Here is a 25,481-nt window from a genome sequence, read left to right on the forward strand (position 1 = left end):
GGAGCATGTGCTCGGCGGGATCAAAGATGCCGATCGAGTAAACATGTTCTTCAGGAAGGCTATCATCCAAGGGTAGCTCTTCTTCTATCCTCATTCTTGATAAGTGATCTGCAACTCCGTTCTCAATACCCTTCTTGTCTTTAATCTCCAAGTCAAACTCTTGAAGCAACAAAATCCAATGGAGTAGCCTTGGTTTTTCATCCTTCTTGGTCAGTAGATACCTCAACGCTGCATGATCAGTGTGAACAACCACTTTGGAACCAACAAGGTATGATCGGAACTTCTCAAAAGCAAACACAACCGCTAAAAGTTCTTTCTCGGTTGTAGCGTACTTGCACTGAGCCTCATCCAAGGTGCGGTTGGCATAGTATATCACGTGCAGCTTCTTGTCTTTTCTCTGTCCCAGAACTGCTCCCACGGCATAGTCACTCGCATCAGTCATGACCTCAAAGGGAAGGTCCCAATCTGGCGGTTGTACAATCGGAGCGCTAACCAAGGCTCCATTGATCGTGTGAAACGCTTCCAAGCAAGCAGAATCGAAATCAAACTTCACTTCCTTACACAACAGCTGGGTAAGTGGTCTTGCTATCTTGGAGAAATCCTTAATGAACCGTCTGTAGAAACCGGCGTGGCCAAGGAAACTGCGGATCCCTTTTACCGAATTAGGCGGTTGTAAACTCATCATCACCTCAACCTTGGCTTTGTCAACCTCAATCCCCTTTTCAGAAATCTTGTGTCCCAGCACTATCCCATCTCTGACCATGAAGTGGCATTTCTCCCAATTCAGCACCAGATGTTTGTCTTCACACTGCTGCAACACCCTGCACAAATTAGACAAACAAACGGAAAAGGAGCTCCCATAGACGGAGAAATCGTCCATGAAAACTTCCATTATATCCTCAATCAGGTCAGTGAAAATGGACATCATGCATCGTTGGAAGGTCGATGGTGCATTGCACAAGCCAAACGGCATTCTGCGGTAAGCAAAGGTGCCGTAAGGACATGTGAATATGGTCTTCTCTTGATCGTCGGGATGGATTGGGATCTGAAAGAAACCTGAATAGCCATCTAAGAAACAGTAGTAAGGATGGTTAGCCAATCTCTCAAGCATTTGATCAATAAACGGCAAAGGAAAATGATCTTTACGGGTCGCAGCATTAAGTTTTCTATAGTCTATGCACATGCGATGTCCCGTAACTGTCCTAGTAGGAATCAACTCATCCTTATCATTCTTAACCACTGTAATTCCACCTTTCTTAGGGACTACATGAACTGGGCTAATCCAGGAACTATCAGAAATAACATAAATTACACCCGCATCTAGAAGTTTCATTATCTCTTTCTTAACAACATCCTTTAGATTCGGGTTCAACCTCCTCTGATGTTCTACCGAAGTCATTGATTCATCTTCTAGATGTATCCTATGCATGCAAAGATCTGGTGAGATTCCTGGGATATCATCTAGTGAATACCCTAGAGCATTTCTATACTTCCTAAGTTCACAAAGGAGCAAAGCGGTCTCTACATTGTTTAGTTCAGAGTTCACTATCACGGGGTATGTAGAGTTAGGACCTAGGAACGTGTACCTTAGCCCGGCTGGAAGTGGTTTTAGCTCTACCGTTGGAGCTCTTAACTCGCTCCAAGGACCGTCCACTGACTTTACCGGAGCAGGTGCTCCCTCGGTGGATTCCTCCCCTGATTGGTTCTCATCGTCTAGGCTGGCGTAAGCTACCAGTTGCTGGAACCGTGTACCTGCATCCAAAATGCGTGTAAAACCGTCGGCTTCCTCATTCAAGAATCCATACTTACCCTCTGTCTTTGTCAAGGCAACCTCCAACGGGTCGAGAGTGAGAACTTCATCGGTAACCTCATGTGCAACCTCTGAACCATCATCAACCACAAAAGTATGACCATCTATCATAGGTTTCTTGAGCAGCTTATTCATCTCAAACCTTGCGATCATATCCCCCAGCTGGAGATCGATCGCTCCCCCTTGCACATCTATAATCGCACCAGCTGTGCATAAGAATGATCTACCCAAGATCAGGGGGTCACGTGGTTCTTCTTCAAGTTCCAGAACCACAAAGTCTGCTGGTATAAGCGTGTCCCCTATCTGGACATGTAAATCCTCCAACACTCCTATGGGGCGCTTGGTGGATCTATCCGCGAATACTAACGAAATCCGTGTAGACTTGAACTTCGTGTATCCCAGCCTTTTAGCCACTGAATATGGCATAAGGTTCACACTGGAACCTAGATCACAGAGGGAGTTTGCAAAAATCTTTTTACCGATTCTCACGGATAAGACAAATCGCCCTGGATCATCTCTTTTCTTTAGCACTTTGTTTTGCAGCACAGCACTGCACTCTCTTGAAACCATCATCACGTTCTCTTCCTCTGACACTCTCCCAGAAACTAACCCTTTCACATATCTCTTCAAAGCAGGTATCATCTGAACAACATCAGCTAGGGGTAGTTTTACCGTCAATTCTCTCAACATCTCCTTGCACTTTGCATCCTCCAAATCCTTGCGAGATTTCTTAGGAGGAACAGGGTAAGGAACCCTAGGGGTGTACCGCGTGCAGGAGGTACCTCAGTAGGAACAGTCTGATCGAGAGTCGGGAGCGCGTGCTCGCTGGGTGGGAGCACATGCTCGCCGGATGCTTCGGCTTCTTTTTGACTCAACGGTGGAGTCTCAGCAGCATGTTGAGGAAGGTATTCTTCAGCAATACCCTTGCCCTTGTCAAGCCTAGCGGATGGTGCTTCTCTAGGGGGTAACTTCTTTCCTCCCCTTAGCTCAATCGCATTGACATACTCGTTCCGCGGGTTTGCTTCCCCTTTTCCGGACAGAGTCCCAGGAGTTCTTTTCACGGCTTCAGCAGTCTGTGCAACCTGAACATCAAGCTTCTTCACATGTGACATTACTGCCTCATACTTCCCATTAAGGTCATTGTACATGGTATCGACCTTAGCGTTGATTTCCACTGAAGGTTTTTGTTGATTCACCAAGAGTTGTTGCATCATGTTTTTCAGCTCATCTTGAGAGCTGCTAGCAGGTGAAGATCCCAACTGCTGGTTGGTGAAATGCGGTGCTTGCTGAGCGCTTGTATATGCCTGCTGGTTCCCCCCTTGGAAACGGTTTTGAGTGGGCACAAACTGTTTGCCTTGGAAGTTGTTTGAGAAGGTTTTCTGATAACCCATCTGATTCTGAGCTCCTTGCTGCGGATACACCTGATCCTGAGGATTCTCCACGTTGGTGCTTCTATAGGACAAATTCGGATGGCTTCTGTAGTTCGGGTTGAAACCCCTGTTCTGCACAAAACCTTGCCCACTCACATAATTAACCTCCATCGTTTCATCCTCTCCATCACAAATCTCCTGAGCTAGCGGCATGTCTCCGGTCTCATCGACAAAATGGACAGTTTTCTGGCTCCCCTTCAGAAGAAGGTTCACCTTGGCTGTCAACTCGTCGATCTTTTGCGTATTGACACTGTTGACCTTCACGGACCTGTCATACTCAGGAGCCTTGTTGCTGGAGCTTGCAGCTAGGTTCTCAATCAACTGATATGCTCCTTCCTTAGACTTTGTCATAAAATCCCCATTGCTGGCCGAGTTGAGAGCGTTTTTGTAGTCCCAGTTAACTCCATCATAGAAAATGCCCAAAATCTGTTCATCACTGAATCCATGGTGCGGACACTCTCTACGGTACTCTTTGTACCTCTCCCAAGCCTCGCAGAAGGCTTCTCCAGTGTGCTGTTGGAACGATGAAATCTTGTTCCTCAGGGCAGCGGTCTTAGCCTTGGTGTAGAAATGGTCCAGAGACGCAGATCTACACTGTTCCCATGATGTCAGAGACCCAGGTGGCAATGACTTCAGCCAACGTGAAGCTCTATCCGCAAGAGAGAAGGGAAAGAGCTTGCACATCAGAAAGTCTGGCGGTATCCCATTTGAACCAGTGGTGCTACATATCTCCTCAAAATTCTCGATGTGGTCCATCGGAATCTCAGCTGGGAGACCGTGAAATAGGTGCTGCTTCACTAGAGAGATCATCTGTGGCTTGATCTCAAAATCTTGTCTCGGGATGGTGGGAGGAACAATCGCCGCTCGGTTGGTGTAGAACACATGCGGGTTTTCCTTGTCCCTAATGGACGGTTGTGGCGGCGCGGCTCTTTCGTGTTGAGCACGGAGCAACTGTCCCAACTGTTGTCGAAGTTGCTGCAACTCGGCAGCCATATCCTCATTGTTTCTATTGTCACCCATGTTGACGGATTGAAACTTTCTGTTCTTGCGGTTTATTCTTTCTGCCAAAGAGAGCTCTGCGGCTGACAAAGCAACTAGTTCTTTGGTGTTGTTTCTTCTTGTAGATCTTCTTGACATGCACCTGAAACACACGCAAAGAAGAAGCAGAAAGACAAATCAGTAAGGTCTTAGTCTAGTAATTTCGCCGAAAACCAAAGGTAAAAATTTGATCCCCGGGCAACGGTGCCAAAAACTTGATACATAGAGTTTAAACCCTATTTTCCTACTGCAAGTGCACAGCAAAGAAGTAGTACTTCGGGGTCGAATCCCACGAAGACCAAGTTTTACTCTATGGTTCTATTGGTTCAATTTCAAGCTAAGACAATTCAAAGTTGGGTTTGTTTGGTAACAGTAACGCGATTAAAACGGTATAAAAAGGCAATAAGCAAAACACTAGATCAGGGATAATTCTCGGGAATTTCAGAGATAGCAACTAAACAACTATTCAGGGCATAGATTAAGTACCAGTCTAGAACTCAAACATAAATATAAACTGATCCACTGTCGTGGTATCAATAACTCTATCTGATCGATTCTGTGCGGAAACGCGGAGCACATGCTCAGACATCCGGAGCACATGCTCGGCGGTCCATAAACCCTAAACTGTCGTTTGAGCCCAGAATCGCAGACAAGCATTAAAGAACAGGAAGGATATGTTCACAAATCACCTACACATCAACTTTCGCAGGTCTAGGATAATTTGCCCACTAATGTCTTTTCTAGCAACCTATTACACTTTTGATGAATAGATAAACCTAGAATCATAGATTGGGTGATCAAATCAACCTAAGCATTAAGTCTAACAATAGTGAAGACAATCGATTATATAAAGCCTTATTTGTGTTATGTTGCTAACCCATGAAACCCCTTTTGAAACCCCTAAAATAGCAAAGAAAACTACTCAGACATAGAGAAATGAATCATAGCAAAAGATGAGAAATTCAATGACATAAAAATAAAAAGGGTTCAGAGAATGCTTCACAAGGTAGCCGCTCTTCTCCCTCTCACAAAAGCGCCGCTCCAAAAACAAAAGAAAAGGTATATTATCTCTCCTAAAAACCCTAGGTTAAATAGCATACAAGTAGAGAAAAATAAGGAAAGATTCCAAATTCAAATCTCCCTATTAAAAAACGATCTCAGCCCTCTTTCTCTCACAAAGGATCGCCTAAAATAAGGGGAATTAGGTAGGGAATCGGCGCCTAGATGCTTGCCACGTGTCATCATGAAATGGTAGAGTTGGGGGCATGTGCTCGGAAATCGGGAGCATGTGCTCCTAGGTCTAAAATCAGCTTTTCTGCTCCAATTCAACTCCTTTCTGCTCCGGTTGCTCCTGCTGTTCCAATCCTTGCTTTTAGCTTCCTAGCCTCTTATTATAACCTGAAAAGGACTCAAACAACTACAAAACTATCAAATAAACAGGGTCAAAGTGAGTCAAAACCGTAACATATCACTTACCGCCCCTACTAGAACCACCCTGCTGCTGAGCCCTACTAGGCTGATTTGCTGGACTAACTGCCACTAACTGTGCCCGGATGTCCTCCTCAATCCCTGCTGCAGTCTCAACCAGCTCTGCACGCGTAGCATAACTCTGCCCTGTACAGTGAACCCTCAAATCGTCACGTAGGGCCCTCAAAAACCTCCTGATTTGAGTCTCCTCAGACTCCATATCCCGACCCCCATACCTCAGAAGTCGACTGAACTCCAAGTCAAGCTCCCGCACTGACCAGGTTCCCTGAGCTAGCTGAAGGAACTGCACCTCCAACCTATCCAGTCCCTCTTTAGGGAAATACTTGCGGTTGAACTCCAAGACGAAGTCAGCCCAAGCCATCTCCCTCTGCACTCTCCTGGCTGCCACAATACTCCACCACAACTGAGCATCACCAGTTAAATAGTGGACCCCAATGTCCACCCAAAACTCCTCAGGACATCTCAGAGTATAGAAGTTACGTTCCACACTCGTCCTCCACGCCTCCACAGCGGTAGGATGTGGGGGCCCATCTCTGTCAGCATGCTGATATAACGAGAGTGGACCCCCACATCCGCAGCCACTGGTTGCCGCTCCTCCGCCACCACTGGTGGCACTACCTGAGCCTGAGCCGGTGCCATTGGCGGTAACCGCTCTAACAACTGTGCCAGCAAACCCGCAAAGTCGACACCCGGGACTCCACCCACTGGGAAACCCGCACCTGGGGCCCTAACATCACCGGCTACTGGAGCATCAACACCGCCCCCTCCGGCCACACTCACGGAATCTCCCTGGACATCCTGCGACTCGCCAACACCCTCTGCTGTCACCCTCTTGTCCTCAGTCTCACTAAGCACTGGGGGTCTCCCCCTACCACGACCACATCCGCGTCCACGACCACAACCAGCAACAACACCACCTCTAACCATCTGCACTACCATGAACAGAAGGCTAAGAACAGAAACATAAACTCACCGTGGAATCACACAGTAGGCTCGAAGAGGATGTTCTAGGACTCCATGCCACACGCAATTGACTAACTCACATAATCAATCAAAGCATGAAATTCCCAAACATCTACAGCACAAAGCCTAGTGAACCCAAACCTAGAACCATAAGGGCTCTGATACCAAACTGAAACGACCCAACCGTTTTTTTTTTAATTAATAAATAATAAATAGAAATATAATATAAACTAAAACTAGTGGTCCCATACCCACTAGCCACCTATCCACAACCACAGACAACAGCGGAAATAGCAATAAATATCTAATAATAATATAACCAATAATTATCCATAACAACAATCCAATAATCAAACATCAGGAAACATGAAACTGGCAACCTAACAATGTTCCTAAAAACTCAACTCTAGCAACCTAGCAATGCCAGACAACATACAATTGAGTCCCTAGAACATCCTCATCTTCATCGCCTTGATTCCACGATCACACTTTGCCTTTACCTGCACCACAAACACATATTGAGATGCACGAGTATTTGATAAACACTTAGTGAGGCAATCGTCCCATCTACTGGGCTATACACACAAGCAACAGTGATTCCAATTTTCCAAACAAACAACAAACAAAACATCGTCTCACTGGAAGGCAGGTGTCGACCGACACCAGCCAAGTGTCAACCAAGGACAGATAACGGTACGATACCAGCGACGATAGCGGTACGGTACCGAGGACAGTTGCAATACGATGGCGGCACGTTAGTGATACGCTAACGATAGTGATAGGTACGACACGAAGGACGTTAGCAATAACGATGGTGATACTAGTATGCTACGTACACGGTGCTGGGATAATATGTACGTGGTACGAGGATAACACGTACGGTGGTGCGATGGGTTAGTACAACAGTTCACGATGGATGGTACGGGAGTAATGCAATACCATGCCCGATGAGTGGTACAGGTAAGGATCGAGAATGGACAGCAAGGTCTTGGAGTACACCGAGACATGGCACAGTGGATTGGTGGAGCAATCTTTCCGCGGATGGACAGAATAAAGTATTCCAGCCCATCTTTTATTGTCTCTTGGTCACTTTGGGGATGGTTGGCTGTGTGACTAAGGAACAATAAAGGATGGTCCAATATAGTGAGCTACACGGACACGAACATGGTACGAGTGGTAGTTGGATCTAATGGACCGCGGTACGGATGGATAATACAATCTATCCAGAGGCTACAAACTCATAAGGTACACGTGAAGGTGAGATGTGTACTTAATAAGTGGATATGTGATTAATGGGTTAAATCATGGTAAGTTACTGTTTAAGCTGCGTTAAGTATGTATTAGAAGGGAGTTGAACGAGTTAAAAGTTAATAGGCCCGCAATTTTTTTTATGGCCATTTACGGCTATGTACGGAATTATAGGGTCGGGTCTTACAATAGCCTTCGTGAGCAAGCCCAACCCCTCCTCCGGATCGTCAAGTCTTTCTCCGTGATTAAACAAAATAATAATAATAATTCTTATTTCTAGGCCTATTCATTTTGGAATTCGGACTAAAACCACAAAAAAAAAATGTTGGAGGGTATTTACCCAAAGTAAGTATATGAGTGATGAGTTTGAGGATACGATCTCCTCTCTTATCTCTCTTCTCAGTGTAAGACATAACCTGAATATGAAACTCTCTTATTCTCAATACCAATTGTTGTACAAAGCAGAAACTAGAGCATCATCTTCTCTTGCTCACTAACCTTAGATCTCACACAGGAGAAATCATACAACATTCAGCATAAAGCTCCCTAAATAATGAGAGTGAGTATTTTAATTATACTAAGAACGGGTTTGTTACAGATATTTTCAATACTAAAATATTTTCTTCTTTATTTTAATATTTTTTCTCACGTGTCTCTTCACTCGCATGTGTCACGTAGACTTGCCTAAGCTTATCAATGAGACCCTTCTTTATTATATTACGTTAAAAAGTATCATTTTAGAATTTTATTTTTATTTTACAAAAAGTGTCATTTTACATTTACAATGCATTTTTGATATTTGATTTCTTAATTTTACTCGTAATCTATAACTAAATTAACCTATTAAATACTTATTAAATAAAGACATATATGTATATTTTAATGTAATCTTTATTTATGTTAAATGTGTCAAAATGATATTTTTTATGAAACAGAGGGAGCACGTGACTTCCTTCGAAATTAATGGTTATTGAGTTTTGTGTTTTTTTTGCTCTGTAATCGTATTACATGTATCTGAATCTTATTTATCAAATTGAAATCAATACCATGCCAAAGCAACTACAATTCCAAATATTTGTAGAGCCCTATCCGAAATTAGAGCGTATGTAAAATGGGACACCAACCGGACGGTACTTATTGTCAAGCCACACAGCCATTCCTTTTGCCTCCAAAATAGGCTGTTTCGTTAATGATATAGAAAACGAATCCAAATTAGAACATCAGTAAAAAACCAACACAAAGGCTTGATGAGAGCACCAAAATAACCTCTTTGTTTGGAAGTTTAAAGATAAACTGTTCAAAGTAAATGCGCGCCAAAGATGTCCCTGATATCCTTGTTTTCACCACAAACTTGCATCCACTCTGTTCACAGTAAAAAAATAAATATACAAACAAAATCTTATAAATTGTGACAAGCAGGATAGGAAAACATGTCCACATTTACATGTAAAGGTGCAAGAAACTTGATTGACAACTCAGAAATGGCCAAAGCTTCACCAGAACGGGATACTTCATCACAGTTGATACCGATACTGTCCATAAACTCGTGTTGACCTTCGTATAAAAAAAGTTTAACAAACAATATTTGGTAAGAATGGGAGATATATAGCCTAATTAATTATAGCAACCGAATTAAACTAACCGTGTTGGCAGTAGTTTACATAAACAGAATTGTTCACAACACCGAACTGATCTAATTCATAATCGCGAACTATAAGTTCAGTTTCATGGAGCCCATTCACTCTGCCATATGGAAAATTTTCATATAAGATTATGAATCAGAAATATTAGTTCTCTACACCCTCTTGGCCATTATAGATTATATATGTACAAATCTTCATACTTAGTCTAGGTTCCCCTACCAGAAAAAGAAATATTAGATCTCTTATGAAATGAAGTTAGAGAGATCTTTCTGTACCCTTTGCCACCTTTCAGTTTGAGACATGCGACAGGTTTAAAGGTCTTTGCATTCCGGAGAGGTAGGACAACCGGTCGACTCCAAAAACAGGGAAACACTACAGGTAGAGCTGGTGCAGTCGTTCCGGTAGCTTGAAGCATTGTACTTCTTCGAGTGACGATGCTCAAATGCTTGAAACAAGTTTGACAACCTTTTCGTTTGGTTTGTGAAAATGGGTTTCAGTTACCACATATGAGTGTGTATATATATATAACAAAAACAAGGAATCTTCTCCAATGCTGCCGTTGTCTCAGAGAAATAAATTAACAAAAGATTGTATTTTTTGAAATAGAAGACGTACTTCCTCTGTATATATCTCTGTACTTACAATTATTAGGATAAAGAAAATTAAATATTTTCTAAAAAACAAACACAAAAATTTAAATGTTTTTAAAATCAAGAGGTTATTCAATTTTTGGTGTTAAATTATAAGTTCATGTTATCAATTAAAAGTCAGTGTATATTATTATTTTTAATTATAATATAATATAATTAAAATATATATATATATTTAAAACTTGAGACTATGTTTGTTAGTGGTACATTATAAATTCATGTTACAGATTAAAACCAAAAGGATTTGATGCATATTATTATTTATAATTCTAAATAATGTAAATAATTAAAATAGTTTGAGTGATCCATTTTATTTATCGTTTGCAAAATTGAAAAATGGTGAAATTTGTTAAACAAAGGTATATCCAAGAAAGGAGAAAATATTAATCAAGTGCTCAAAAATTAAAATAATGTATATATTTAAGAGAAATGTATAAGGTTACTTGAAATAAAAAAATATTAAAGAAAACTTATTCTCAACATCACACACACTAAAAAAAATAGTGAAAGATACTAAAAGAAATTTTAGAAAGCTATCTATAATAAAAACAATTATAATAGTAGTTGTAGATTGTAGAATTTTTACTAAAATTTTAAAAAGAATTATATTTTTGGATAAATACACATATTTAAAAGTTAGAGTAATCTTATGAATTTGTAGATTTAGGAGAATCGAAATAAAAACTTCGCTACAAAGTGGATATATTCTGTAATATTGTTTTCGTCTATGTTAGTAAATAATGATCACTCAACCGATAAAAAGAACAGAGTAAAAAATGAAAATAGTTATGATATTTTTTCATAATCAATATATTATAAGTGAGATAATAGAATATGAAAAAAGAGTAGATAAAAGAGATGACGAATATATACCAGAAAATAAAATAAAAAATTGTGAAAAATATTAAAAAAAATAAATAAGTTACATGCATATGACTTAATAAAATAAATTGGACATCCATATAGATTTATATTTTAATATTGAATAATTGTATTTATATTTAATGGTCCGTCTTAATGATAAAAAATTATAGTCTCGCGCAACATGGTGGTTATAATTCTTGTCAAAACAATAAAGACGTCTTAGTTGAATGCTTAAGAAAAAGTTGCAAAATTACTTAAGATAATTATATTAATAGTCTAAATAGTACGAATAAGTAGTAGGGTTAAATGAATTAAATTTTTGTGTCGGAAATATATATATAATGATAATTCAAGATACTTCCTCCTTAACTATGAAAGAAAGTGTGCTTAGTTAGAGAATTTTGTAACGATTCAAATTTGATCTTTATAACTATTTTTAAAAGCTTAATTCAGATTTGATTAATGGATAAGTTAACGAATTGCCGTAATTCGATTTTTTGGTGGCGAAGAAACAATGTTTTTTTTGGGCTGACCTTTATTTCCTCGTTGAAGGCGGTCTTGCGGTAAGCAAAAATGGATGATTCGATTTCGCAGGAAGAAATCCAGAGTATAGAAAGGAAACTAAAGGAGGCTTATTGGGATGAAGAGTTATATTGGCTAACAGAAAAGTATGAAGTTCTGGTTACGAGTTGGTGACAAAAATACTAAGTTCTTTCACTCATCCACGAAACAGCGGCGGGCAAGAAATAAGATTGCTGGTTTATACGGTCCCGATGATGTCTGGACTGAGTCGGAATCTGGTATGGAGGATATTGCATCAAAATATTTTGCGGACCTTTTTAAGAGGTCTGAGGTGAGGGGGGGGGGGGGGTTTCACAGATGCTTCAGGAAGTTTCTCCATTAATTACAGATAGTATGAATCGAGCCTTAACAAGGGTCATTACGGAATCAGATGTTCATAAAGCTTTGTTTGCTATGCATCTCGAGAAATCACCGGGACCTGATGGGATGACAACTTTGTTTTTTCAGCGTTTTTGGTCTTCACTAAAAGGAGATTTGGTGGCTTTGGTTAAAGATTTCTTTCGTACGGATCGATTTGATGTGCGGTTAAATGAAACAAATATTTGTCTCATCCCAAAAAATGAAAGGCCTCAACATATGAACATATGACGGAATTTAGACCGATTAGCCTTTGCAACGTGAGTTATAAGATTATATCTAAGGTCCTATGTTTCTGGCTTAAGCGGTTTCTTCCATCTCTTGTTTTAGAAACACAATCGGCGTTCGTTTCTGGTCGGTTAATCACAAATAATATTCTTCTCGCCCAGGAAATGTTTCATGGTTTAAATACAAATCCTCGATGTAAATCTGAGTTTTTGGCCTTCAAGACGGATATGAATAAAGCTTACGACCGTGTTGAATGGGATTTCTTAGAAGCGGTTATGGTCAAATTGGGGTTTAATAGGAAATGGATCTCATGGATTATGTGGTGTGTATCATCCGTTTCGTATCAAGTCCTTCTTAATGGACAACCTCGGGATTCTATTAAGCCACAAAGGGGTTTACGTCAGGGGGATCCTTTATCTCCTTACTTGTTTTTAATTTGTACAAAGGTATGGGTATCAGTTTAGCTCGGGATTGTCCCGCTATTTTACATTTGTTGTTTGCGGATGTCAGTTTATTTTTTTGCAAAGCTGAGGCTGCTGAATGCTCTGCGGTTATGGATATTATAGGAGACTACGGGAAAGCGTCGGGGCAAGAGGTTAATCTGGAGAAATCCTTTATCATGTTTGGCAAGATAGTCTTACCTGAAATAAGGACTCAGTTAAAATCTGTAATGGGTATATCCAAAGAAGGGGGTATGGGTTCGTATTTGGGTATTCCTGAAAATCTACAGGGTTCGAGAACAAAGGTTGTTAGTTATGTCAATGAGCGGTTGGATGATCGCGTGAATGGTTGGTCTGCGAAGTATTTATCGAAAGGTGGATAGGAAGTTATGATTAAGTCGGTATCGTTGGCTCTTCCAACCCATGTTATGTCTTGTTAGAAGTTACCGCAGGAGTTAACGTCTAAATTAACGAGTGCTATTTCAAAATTTTAGTGGAAGTCCAATGATAAGGCAAGAGGCATGCACTGGGTAGCTTGGGATAAATTGTGTAAGGCCAAATGTGAAGGTGGTTTGGGTTTTCGTCCTTTAGAACAATTCAATGACGCAATGTTGGCTAAGCAGTATTGGCGGCTAATTCATTTCCCGAATTCTCTGATGGCTCGGGTTTTGCGAGGTACATATTTTCGGAAGAAACATCCCTTACAGGCTAAGAAGCCATACTCCTGTCGTTTGCCTAGAGGAGTATTTATTCAACTAAAGGTTTGGTGGAACATGGATCAAGGTGGGCGATAGGTTCGGGCTGTCATGCTTTGGTATGGCGAGATCCTTGGATACCGGATATTCAGCCAAGACCAGCTAATGGCCGAGGGAGATTGTTACATCCCAACTAAATGGTTAATCATTTGATTAATCCAATCACTAAAGAGTGGCATATGCCAATCCTTGAAGAGTTCATGGACCCGATGGATGTCCAGATTATTCAAACTATGGAGATCAGTAAATTTTTTAAACTAGATAAATTGATTTGGCACTTTACTAAATCAGGGATATATTCGGTCAAATCAGGTTATCCGCTAGCACATGAATTAATTAAAGAGGTTGAATATGGACCGACGTGTTCGACCATTAAGGCAAAGGCTTGAAAACTTGAGGTCCCCCCGAAGGTTCAACATTTTTTTTCGCAGATTGCCTCTGGTTCCCTTCCTGTGATGCAGCGTCTTGCTTCTCGGAGTGTACGGTTTCATACCTTGTCTAAACGATGTGAATCAGAGGTGGAGACTATAAACCATGCACTCTTTGAGTGTTCCCATTCGCGCCGGATCTGGGACTTATTCCCGGTGGATTTAAATTTTGGGCTTTTCCTTTTGGTTCAATTTATTCGAACCTAGATTTTCTATTTTGGCGGGTGCCATTCCCGTCGAACGCACCGGATATACGCCCCTGCTTATCGTGGCTTGTCTGGTCAATTTGGAAGGATATGAATAAAAAAGTTTTTCAGGGAATTTAAGCAGAGCCAATTGTTGTCATTAATCAGGCGGCCAATGATAATTTGTTATGGGAAGAGGCCAAGTCTTTCTACTCGGACTCCCTAGATCCTTTGCCTTTGGAGATTCGGGATCCTTCTCCCTAGTGTCAGGTCGATGGATCCTGGAAGGCGTCAGATCCTTTTGTAGGTCTGGGCTGGTGGTTTTGAAATAGTGAGGATACTACGTTGTTATTGGGAGCATGGAGTCAGCGACACAGTCCTTCCCCTCTTCACTGGGAGCTTCAGGCTTTGATTTGGGCGATGGAATCCCTACTGGTGGCGGGTGTTGACTGTCAGAGTTTTGAGACGGATTGTGCAGAATTAATGGCATGGTGCAGTCTCCCAATGAATGGCCAGCTTTCTCCAATCTGTTGGATGATTTCAGCTTACTTTGACCATCTTTCCCATCCTTCATGCTTTCGAGGATCCCGCGGACATCAAATGTACAGGCAAATTGCCTTGCTCGTTCTTCGTGGTCTTTATCTTTTGAAGCTTCCTCTTACCCTCCGGTTTGGGCAACCAACCTTGGAGTTATTTTCTAGATTAATGTTTAGTTGAAAAAAAAAAAGAACTATTTTTTCTTCTTTCGGATCAGATTTATGTTTTACCGATATCTAAAATGACATATATTTTTTACCAAGCTAAAACTTATTTGAATTGCATCGATTTTATCTGGATTGAACAAACGATTGACAGCCTAAAAAGAAAAAGAAAAAAACATCACAGGATCATCCTTCATTTTCAATCTTAAATATTGGTGGTTGAAGTCTTTAAATTTCTTGTTTCAATTTCTTGTTGTCTTTAGTAGAATTAAATGAGAAACGATTTTAGAAAACAACCTTAAAGTTATAAATAACTTCTCTAGTTTGTATGCTAATGTATGTCAAAGGTTTATCACAATTATTTTCGCCATCTAGTTTTAATGTAAAACTATATATCTCCCACACAGGGCCCAGGACAACGGGTTTAGTTTATTTGAATACTCTTTTCTCGGAAAATTTCACCAACGCTCGTACTTTCTTTTATTTATGTAGTCTCTCAAAAGAGCCAAAACTCTATGTATCTGGATGAAGAATTAAACTTTGGCTAGGGGCTATATATTAGATTAATCAAGAGAAATAGAAAGCGTAAAACTAACTATGTGATATTAAAAGGTTGGTACCTCATACGATATTACAAGTGAAAATGCAGATTATAAAACAGTAGGCTGTGAGGAACATCGGGTTGTAGAGGAACAGCGGGATGTGGAGGAACAGCATGCTGTGTTAGATTAGAAAGCTGCATCATATTACATCAGACGTCCGAATTGCTGACATGGATGCGTGAGCTGACATGGCATAGCTTGAATTGATGAATGATGAGCTAAAGAGTTGCCAACTTAGTGAGGAGGCAAAAAAGAAATGTTGTAGATGTAGAGATTTAAGAAATACAGTAAAACCTCTATAAATTAATAATATTGGGACTAAGACATTTTATTAATTTATAGTGATATTAATTTATAGATATATTTTTTATTGTTTATTTTTTAAAAAATTATGAATTGGAACAACTATAGCAAAATAAGATTAAACTTTCGGATGTTATAAATTTTATGGTTTAGGAATTGAACTTGTAATATTTAGAAAGCACTATTTACAATAAATTACAAATATTATAGACAAATTGACTTATACACATGAGACACATAAATTCAAATCTATGAATAATAATATCAATTCTCCTATTTTAATAATCTGTCAAATTATCAAATTGTAAATGATGCATATCTAAAAATTAAAACTTTAAATTTAATTATTTGTATGACATGTTATAAAATATTTTAGAGATATCATTATAGGTTGAAAATACAACATTACAATTGTTCTATAGAATTGAGCTTTAGGAGAAACATACACTATTATATCAGTATATATATATATATATATATAAATTTACATAAATATTAATTTATGATATTATTGGGACCATATTTTGTAAGGAGATTTCGAAAAAATTATTATCTTATTATCTTATCGAATATTGTTAATTTTTACACTGGCCCGACTTGGGACCAACAAAATTTATTAATTTATAGTGTTTATTAATTTATAGAGTATTAATTTATAGAGGTTTTACTGTATTCTCTATAACAAATAAGGAAAATGATAAGTTTGAAGAGCAAGTTTCCTAATCTCTTAATCTCTTGGTACTTGGAGTTTCATCTTTTAGAGTTTCTGAAGTGTGTATAACTATTCTAAGTGAGGCCACGAGCCACCATAAACACTTTAGAATACTGTTGATTTTTTGTTAAACTTCGAAGCTACAGAAAGGAGCTAAGAAGGTGGGTGTTTCAATTCTCTTAGATCGATACAGGAGGGTGTTTGGATCATTTGAAGAGTAGACTTGGACTTATTTTTAGTTGGGTACAATCCTATTGAGAGGGATAGGTTGTGTAAAATCCAACAAAGGTATCCTTATAAAAGATAATTTTTTTAATAAAAACAAAGTTCAAAGTATTGGTTTAGCGTGTTCCAAGTATATACAAAGTGTTGTGTATCTCTTTACCTTATCAACAAGCCTATAACGTTAGGTAAGTGCCTCACATATCGTCGTTCATCGTTTACATATAGCGGCACAAATTCTTGTGGATCATATTTTTCATCGTTATAATTTATTTTATATATATATTAGTGTAACGCCAATGTTCCGCGATAATAGAAGATTTGAGTTTATGCCGGGAATCGGAGTGAATCCGATTTAATTTGAATTGATTTATTACGCTGGCTGATTAATTAATTAAACCAATGAATGGTTTAGCTAATTTCTGGTTAAATCGAATTCAACCAAGAAAAACCCTATGGTTCTCTTGAAAACACTCTACGCCCCGGGTCTTCTATTCACGGGGGTTGGTCGATGGTCGTCGCAACCATAGAGATGAAAGAAGAGAGAAGCTCGATGGTGGTAAGAGGAGAGAGGGGATGAGTTCGGTTTGGGGTTAGAGAAAGAGCTAAAGTGTGGGTCGTGAGAGGAGAGAGCGCCTAGTGTTAGTGTTGTTGGTGTCGCGTGAGAGGAGAAGAGAAGGCGAGCCTTCCTTGGGTTAAGTGGTAGCGTTTTCGTGGGTTGTAGTTATTGTTGCCGTTGCTGTCGTTCATCACCAGGTTAGATCTAATCAATGTTTGGGTAAAGAGATAAATGACAGAGAGCCTGTTTTGATGGTGGTGTAAGGAGGAGATGATTGAGCCGTAAATATATATATATATATATATATATATCTATATGTGTAAGCATCTCCTTCTCCATGGAGTTGTTGTTGTGTTCGTGTTTTCTTCCGTCTCAGGAGGAGGATAAGCAACGTGATTCCTAGAGCAAGGGTCGTTTTGCTGTAGGTAGATGTTGTTATCGGAAGAAAGACGGTGAGAAAAGAGAGAGTCCTGAGTTGTGGGGAGGAGAGAGAGAACGTGTTTTGATGGAGGTGGTGGACCATCAGTGGTTCTGTAAAGTCCTCCCTTGGCTGTGGAAAGCTTCTTTAGTGGTGGGAGAACAGAGCTGAGTGAACAGAGCTGAAGAGGAGAAAGAAAGTGAAAGAAGGTTGGAGATAAAAGGCAATGTGGAGGAGCCGAATTTGGAGGCTCGTCAGCGCTGGATATTATATTGGTTCGGAAAGATGATTATAGTGGCGTTATCTCCATCAATCCAAGAGTCCATAGCATCTGACATAGCTTCATTTGGAGTTAATCTCGAGGAGTTATGTTCGTTGCTTCCTGGACAAGTAATCGCTGAAACTATGAAATTCTGGGTTAAGTATGAGCCCTAGAAACTGTTCCGAGATGACACTTTCTGGACGAAATCTGGAAGTCAAAAGCTAGTCCGATCGGGACAAAATTCAGTAGACAGACTCGTGGTAGTACAGGCTCCATATCCAACCATGGAATTGCGAGTTGAACGGTTAGTTTGTGTTTTTTTTTGAGTGTTGATATGGAGGTTTCACATGTTTTGAATTTTGGCAAATTGTATTGTTGGGTGAGCCAACGAGCTCGATATGAGCTAGAATGTTGCAGGAGATTTTATGGCTTATTGATGTAGCAACATCTCTGCTTATAAATTGCTTGCGTCACTTTATTTCAAGACTATTTTCGACTTTCTATTGGTGTTTCCTTTTCGTATTAAACTTCTATTTCTGTTAGGGTTTGAGCTTTGTTTGAGTCAGTTACGACCATGCCTATATAAGCCTTTGTAGGGTTTTCTTTTAAGACTTGGTTTTTATTGAATAAAAGAAGAGATTTTCTTCAAACTTGAAGTCTTCGAGTTCTCCCTGTTTTTAACAAAGAATTCAGAGCACAAAACAGAGTTATTGATCCATTGATCCTTGAAACCTTGTCTTGTTAATATCCTACTGCAACAGTTGGTATCAGAGACGAAGATCCTAATCATGCCGCCAAAGAAGACCCTTCAAGCGACACTAGAGGAGCATAACAATGCGTTCAGAGTGATGATGGCAGAGTTTCAACAGAGCTAGAGTAATACGATGCCTACAACCATGGAAACAGCGGTTAGAAATCTTGCTCAGGCTCAGCGACACGCCGCTCCAGTGTTACCGCAACAGGAGGATCCGATTTTTGATGACGAAGACCATTACGAGGAAGAAGAAAACGTCTTTGCGAATCAGTTTGCACCCTTGGGTGCACAGGGTCAACGTGGTGCTCGTCACCACCGTGACATCATTGCAGCCCCGCCAGTGGATCATTGCCTTTGGGAGTCTGGTTTTAAACTCGACTTGCCAGAATTTACGGGAGGACTGCAACCCGAAGAATTCCTTGATTGGATCAACAAAACAGAAGAGCTGTTGGAGTTTAAAGAGGTTCCTGACCAGATGCGTGTCCCACTTGTTGCAACTTGTTTTCGAGGCAGAGCATCAGCTTGGTGGCAGCAGTTGAAAGACTCTTGAGCTAGAGCAGGGAAAGAACAAATTACTTCTTGGGAAAAACTGAAGAAGCTGATGAGAAAAGGTTTTCTTCCTTACAATTATACTCGTATTATGTATACAAAATTGCAGAATTTGAGGCAAGGAAGTCGCTCCGTTGATGATTATGCTTCAGATTTTTTTTCATTGATGGCTCGCAATTTGATGACAGAAAACGAGGAACAGAGAGTGTCTCGTTTTATCGGAGGATTACGCACTTCCATTCAAGGAGTTTTGCTTCAGTTTGATCCTCTTTCCGTTTCTGAGGCTCACCAACGAGCTGTCTTGATTGAGCAGAACTCTCGTAGTCAGACAACTTCATGGACTTCTCAGCGACCTCTCCTAAACTCGGCTGCAGAAGCTAGTTTGTCTAAATCGATGGAGATGGTCAAAGTTACTGAACCTGCTGATGGAACTTCCTCTACCGGATTGCAACGGCCTGCAACTTTTAAGTGTTTTAAGTATGGTGAAACAAGGCATCGTTAATCTTCGTGTCCTCAGCTCCGGCGGCGTGGACTGTTGACCAAGCATGAGCCTATATTTGATGATTATGGTGATGATGAGGACGTTGTCGTTGATTTGGAGGAACGAGTGATTGGTGACTCAGGCACTATGTTGATGTTACGACAAAGCTATCTTCTCCCTCAGGGCGTGGAAGAATTATGGCTTCGCACAAACATTTTTCAGTCCACTTGTACGATACGCGGCAAAGTTTATCGCTTGGTGATTGATTCAGGAAGCTGTACGAATGCAAACTCAGAAGAAGAAGTCACCAAACTTGCCTTGTTTACCGAACCTCTTCCTTCTCCTTACAGAATCGCATGGCTCAATTCATCTACTGATATTCGTGTTTCCAAACGATGTTGGGTACCATTCTCTATCGGCCTTAACTACAAGGACTTAATTTGCTGTGATGTCTTGCCGATGGATGCAGGTCACCTTTTGTTGGGACGTCCATGGCAATATGATCGACAAACTATTCATGACGGCTTTCACAATACGCATAGCTTTTCCTATGAAGGGAAGCGTATTACCTTGCTTCCGTCGCAAGTTGCTTCAGATCCGTGAATCACGTGTAAAGATGTGGAGCCTCCTTCTGTTCCCGCTGATAGTAGCAAGCCTGCACTGTTGGTGAAAAAATCTGAGCTTCTTGCAGAATGTCAAGCCACAAATGTCATTTTTCTCGTCTGCGTTAAACCGCAACTATTCTCAGTCAGCCTTGATGTTCCTACTGTTTTTCTCGATTTACTGGGCGAGTTTTGTGATGTGTTTCCAGATGAGTTGCCTGATGGTTTGCCACCTTTGCGGAATATTCAACATTGCATCGACTTAGTTCCTAACTCGGTGTTACCTAATCGCCCCCATTACAGAATGAGTCCAAGAGAACATGATGAATTGCGTAAACAGGTTGAAGACCTCCTTGCTAAGGGTTATTTGCGTGAAAGTTTAAGTCTATGTGCTGTTCCGGCTTTACTTATTCCCAAAAAAGATGGTACTGGCGTATGTGTGTTGACAGTAGAGCGATTAATAAGATCACCGTACGGTACCGGTTCCCAATTCCACGCCTTGATGACCTCTTGGACCAAATAGGTTTAGCCTCTGTGTTCACCAATTTAGATCTTCGCAGTGGTTATCATCAAATTCGCATTCGTCCTGGTGATGAATGGAAAACGGCTTTTAAGACGCGAGAAGGGTTGTTTGAGTGGCTGGTCATGCCTTTTGGTTTGTCCAACGCACCAATTACTTTTATGCGTGTGATGAATGAAGCTCTACGGTCGTTTATTGGACGTTGTGTTGTGGTATACTTCGATGATATACTGATCTTTAGTGCTACCATTGATGAGCATTTGGGTCATCTTCGTGATGTTTTGCTCATTTTACGTCGAGAGAAGTTGTTTGTCGCGACAAAGAAGTGTGTTTTTGGGGTGGATCAAGTTATATTTAGAGGTTGATCCGGCGAAGATTTCAGCTTTACAGACTTGGCCTACTCCACGAACAGTTACAGAGGTGCGTAGCTTTCACGGCTTAGCCTCTTTTTATAGGAGATTTGTTCGTCATTTTAGCAGCATTATGGCACCTATAACGGACTGTATGAAGGCGGTGTCATTTCATTGGACTCCGAAATCCGAGCATGCGTTTCAGGTTATCAAAACGACGCTCACTTTGGCACCAGTTCTTGTTCTTCCCAATTTTGCTGTGGCATTTGAATTGCACTGTGATGCTTCTAAGGCTGGGATTGGAGCAGTGCTTAGCCAATTAAGTCGTCCTATAGCATTTTTTAGCGAAAAACTTGCAGGATCTTGTGGGAAGTATAACACTTATGATGTTGAGCTCTATGCGGTTGTTCAAGCAGTGAAGCATTAGAGGCATTATCTCTTTCATAGTGAATTTGTTCTTCACACTGATCATGATGCTCTCAAGCATATAGGTTCTCAGGATAAAGTTTCTGCGAGACATGCTTCTTGGTTTGCTTATCTGCAACAATTTTCGTTTGTCATCAAGCATACCGCAGGCACTCTCAATAAGGTGGCCGATGCATTGAGTCGTCGACACTCCTTATTAACAACTTTACATGTTGCTGTTCCTGGATTTGACGTGCTATCAGATTTGTACCCTCTTGACCCTTTTTTTTGCAAAAATTTGGCGGGATGCGGAACAAGGAGTGGAATCTACATATTTCATCTTCGATGGCTTTTTGTTATGTGGTGCTCAGTTGTGTGTTCCCGAGAGTAGTTTGCGTCTCCAGTTGATCCGTGAACTCCATGGTGAGGGTAACATTAGACGTGATCGTACTGTTAAATTGGTCAGTTCCTCTTACTTTTGGCCAACATTACGTCGTGACGTTGAGCGGTTCATTGTGCATTGTGGGATTTTTCAAGCGGCTAAAGGGAAATAAACTAATGCGGGTTTATACTTACCTCTTCCCATACCCACTCAACCTTGGACAGATATTAGTATAGATTTTGTGTTGGGTTTACCACGAACTCAAAGAGGAAATGACTCTATCTTTGTTGTTGTTGATCGGTTTTCGAAAATGGTGCACTTTATCCCTTGCAAAAAAACTACGGACGCGGTTCAGGTAGCAATATTGTTTTTTCGGGAAGTTTATTAACTTCATGGTCTTCCTTTGTCTATTGTTTCAGATAGAGATTCTCGCTTTTTAAGCCACTTTTTGCGATCACTTTGGCATCTCCTCCGCACCAAGTTGGACATGAGTTCGGCCTACCATCCACAAACTGATGGCCAAACTGAGGTGACTAATAGAGCTCTGGAGGATTTGTTGAGATGTCTTGTTGGTGACAACATCAAATCTTGGGATTTTGTACTTTGTTAGGCTGAATTTGCTCATAAACGTGTAGTCAATCATAGTACGGGTTTTAGTCCGTTTCAGGTGATGTTTGGAGTTTTACCTCGTTTTCCTGCAGTTCTTTCCCTCACTCCAGATCGAACTCATTTCCACGGATGTGCTTGTGACTTTGTTGAAGAATTTGCTACCATTCATGACTACGTTCGATCAAATTTGGAGACCTCCATCGTCAAATACAAATCTGATGTTGATGCCCAACGCCGTGATGTCTAGTTTGAAGTTGGCGACTTGGTCTGGGCTGTACTCACTAAAGACCATTTTAAACCAAGCACTTACAATAAGCTTAAGTCACGGAAGATTGGTCCTCTTGCAATTGTGGAGAAAATCAATAGCAATGCATATCGTCTCCAGTTGCCTCCGCAAATGAAGACTGCTGATGTGTTTAATGTGAAGCATCTTGTTCCTTATGTGGCGGAAGATGAAGCTGAAAATTCGAGGTCGAATTTTCTTCTCACCCCGGGCGACCTGATGTAGCAACATCTCTACTTATCAATTGGTTACATCACTTTATTTCAAGACTATTTTCGACTTTCTATTGGTGTTTCCTTTTCGTATTAAACTTCTATTTCTGTTAGGGTTTGAGCTTTGTTTGAGTCGATTACGACCATGCCTATATAAGGCTTTGTAGGGTTTTCTAATAAAACTTGGTTTTTATTGAATAAAAGAAAAGATTTTCTTCAAACTTGAAGTCTTCGAGTTCTCCCTGTTTTTAACAAAGAATTCAGAGCACAAAACAGAGTTTCTTGATCCATTGATCCTTGAAACCTTGTCTTGTTAATGTCCTACTGCAACACTTATGGTGTTGGTCATGGTGGTTGGAAAACCAAGTTAGAGCCCAAGAGTGCAGGTTAAAGCTAAGACGGTGAATTGGTGGGTTCACCAGAGAAGTGTTTCCGCGGCTGGACGAAATAAAGTATTTCAGCCCACTTCTCTTGTTACTCGATCGCTAGGGGTGGTTAATTTTGCGACTCATTAACTAGATGAAGTGGTGTTTGTGATATGTGTTAAAGTGGCTAGTTCGGGTGGATCACGAAGTGGTTAGTTGGAGGAGGAATCAGAGTCTACGGATGTAAGATGCTTGTGGAGCTGAAGTACGCTTGTATGATTGCTTTTGTGTATAGCCAGAGGAGTAAGTTGGTATCTGCAGAGTATAAGTTAGTTGGATCTAGCTAGTATTTGTGGAAGTTTTTGTAAAGAGTGGTTGACACCAGTCGTCTCGTCGGAATTATGGGATTCCAGTGAAATTGTTTCCCGTATGTCCTGTGTGTGGATTGGGAATCCGGATACGGTTGTTTCATTCAGTCTTAATGAAAATTGATACATGCCTAAAGTAAGAAACATGATTGATAATACTTTGTTTCAAATTTCAATCTCAATCGAAAATTAGAAATTTAACAAAACTGAAATTAGTTCCGATTTCACAACTACCAAATTGATAGTTGGTACTGATGTCAAAGTTATCTTTTTTTTTTGTGTGCTAAATTTGAGTTCATTAATTCTAAATTGGAGTTAATACATAGCGTTTCAACGCTTCCTTTGCTAATGCTTTTGCTTCATGATTAAATTTCCTAGGAATGAAAGAAAATATATTTTGCTGAAAGGATAAAGATAGATGGAGAATATCTGATAGTATCCCACAGAGCTCATTGTGTGGATTCCTCGTCATGATGGCTTCAATAATTTCTTTAGAGTCTGCATCGATTGAGGGCTACTTGAATCGCATGGTGAATGTGTAACGCCCCGACCGTCACTTCTTAGTGGGCTCCATGTCTAATCCCAGTCCATGGGTCCACCTTCTTTAATGAGCCTCACATCCTCTCACTAAGCCTGTGAGCCCATCTATATCCGATGGCCGGTTTGCTACGTCCGGGAGGCTTTAAAGACTTGTTACCATTCCAACAAATCACCACATGATCTTTTCCTGTGTTTTGTCCTCACTCGCACAGTTCCGGCAGTAACTTCCCAGAAGGTCACCATCCTGAGACTACTCCAGCTTAAGTACGCTTAACTCTTAAGTTCTCTCAGGACCATTGACCGAAAAGATAAGTGCACTTTGGTGACATAGGTGGCCAAATCAATTCTTTTAAACCTCTCCGCAAACCGGAGTGTCATAATTCACCCCCACTAACAGATTGCAACGTCCTCGTTGCGCACCATGACCGTCACCCTCGACAGTGTGAGCCCACTAAACTCCACACTCGTCTGGGTTTTGCTCTGATACCACTTGTAACGCCCCGACCGCCACTTCTTAGTGGGTCCCATGTCCAATCCCAGTCCATGGGCCCACCTTCCTTAATGGGCCTCACATCGTGTCACTAGGCCCGTGAGCCCATCTATATCCGACGGCCGGTTTGCTACGTCCGGGAGGCTTTAAAGACTTGTTACCGTCCCTACAAATCATCACATGATCTTTCCCTGTGTTTTGTCCTCACTCGCACAGTTCCGGTAGTCACTTCATGGAAGGTCACCTATCCTGAGAGATTACTCCAGCTCAAGCACGCTTAACTCTTGAATTCTCTCAAGACCCTTGACCGAAAAGATAAGTATACTTTGGTGATATAGGTGGCCAAATCAATTCTTTTAAACTTCTCCGCAAAACCGGGGTGTCATAGAATGGCAATTGTTTTTGCTGATAGAGGTGACCGGGTGTGGAGACTGTGTTTGGCTCTAGATTTTTTAATTCCCTTATATAAAATAAAACCAACTTTTTGGAGATTGACTTAAATTTGTAGAATTAAACGTCCCAAAAATGGTGATCAGGTGATGTGAAGAACTTTATGTTCATGTCAAAAAACAAAAGTTATATATATATATATATATATATATATTCTATATTTATAATCCGCGTGCTGCATGGGACTATACTTTTTTGGTTATTATTGTGAACTGTGACATATAATTATAATT

The 25,481-nt window shown here is 40.5% G+C and overlaps 3 protein-coding genes and 1 non-coding gene across 4 annotated transcripts; 3 read left to right on the plus strand and 1 right to left on the minus strand.

The window, feature by feature from the left end:
• The first annotated feature begins 3,679 nt into the window (after positions 1–3,679).
• Positions 3,680–3,786, plus strand: LOC147928506 (small nucleolar RNA R71). Its single transcript, XR_015581139.1, has one exon. It is a non-coding gene; the product is annotated as a small nucleolar RNA R71 (small nucleolar RNA).
• A 5,488-nt stretch (positions 3,787–9,274) lies between these two features.
• Positions 9,275–10,180, minus strand: LOC104757833 (acyl-acyl carrier protein thioesterase ATL1, chloroplastic-like). Its single transcript, XM_019239363.2, has 4 exons — positions 9,896–10,180; positions 9,620–9,720; positions 9,422–9,531; positions 9,275–9,337 (listed from the first exon to the last, which is right to left on the minus strand). The coding sequence occupies exons 1-4, from the start codon at positions 10,033–10,035 to the stop codon at positions 9,275–9,277; spliced, it is 414 nt and encodes a 137-aa protein (XP_019094908.2). The 5' UTR covers positions 10,036–10,180.
• A 1,527-nt stretch (positions 10,181–11,707) lies between these two features.
• LOC147928507 (uncharacterized) lies at positions 11,708–13,124 on the plus strand. The gene is made up of 4 exons (XM_087486172.1): positions 11,708–11,815; positions 11,868–11,987; positions 12,463–12,739; positions 12,829–13,124. Exons 1-4 carry the CDS (start codon positions 11,708–11,710, stop codon positions 13,122–13,124), a joined length of 801 nt encoding a protein of 266 aa, XP_087342298.1.
• Positions 13,125–19,357: 6,233 nt separating this feature from the next.
• LOC147928508 (uncharacterized) lies at positions 19,358–21,159 on the plus strand. The gene is made up of 5 exons (XM_087486173.1): positions 19,358–19,600; positions 19,709–20,074; positions 20,142–20,334; positions 20,484–20,699; positions 20,798–21,159. The coding sequence occupies exons 1-5, from the start codon at positions 19,358–19,360 to the stop codon at positions 21,157–21,159; spliced, it is 1,380 nt and encodes a 459-aa protein (XP_087342299.1).
• Positions 21,160–25,481: the final 4,322 nt, after the last annotated feature.

Source organism: Camelina sativa, chromosome 14 (assembly GCF_030686135.1).
Source record: "Camelina sativa cultivar CO46 ecotype springtype chromosome 14, ASM3068613v1".
NCBI lineage: Eukaryota > Viridiplantae > Streptophyta > Magnoliopsida > Brassicales > Brassicaceae > Camelina > Camelina sativa.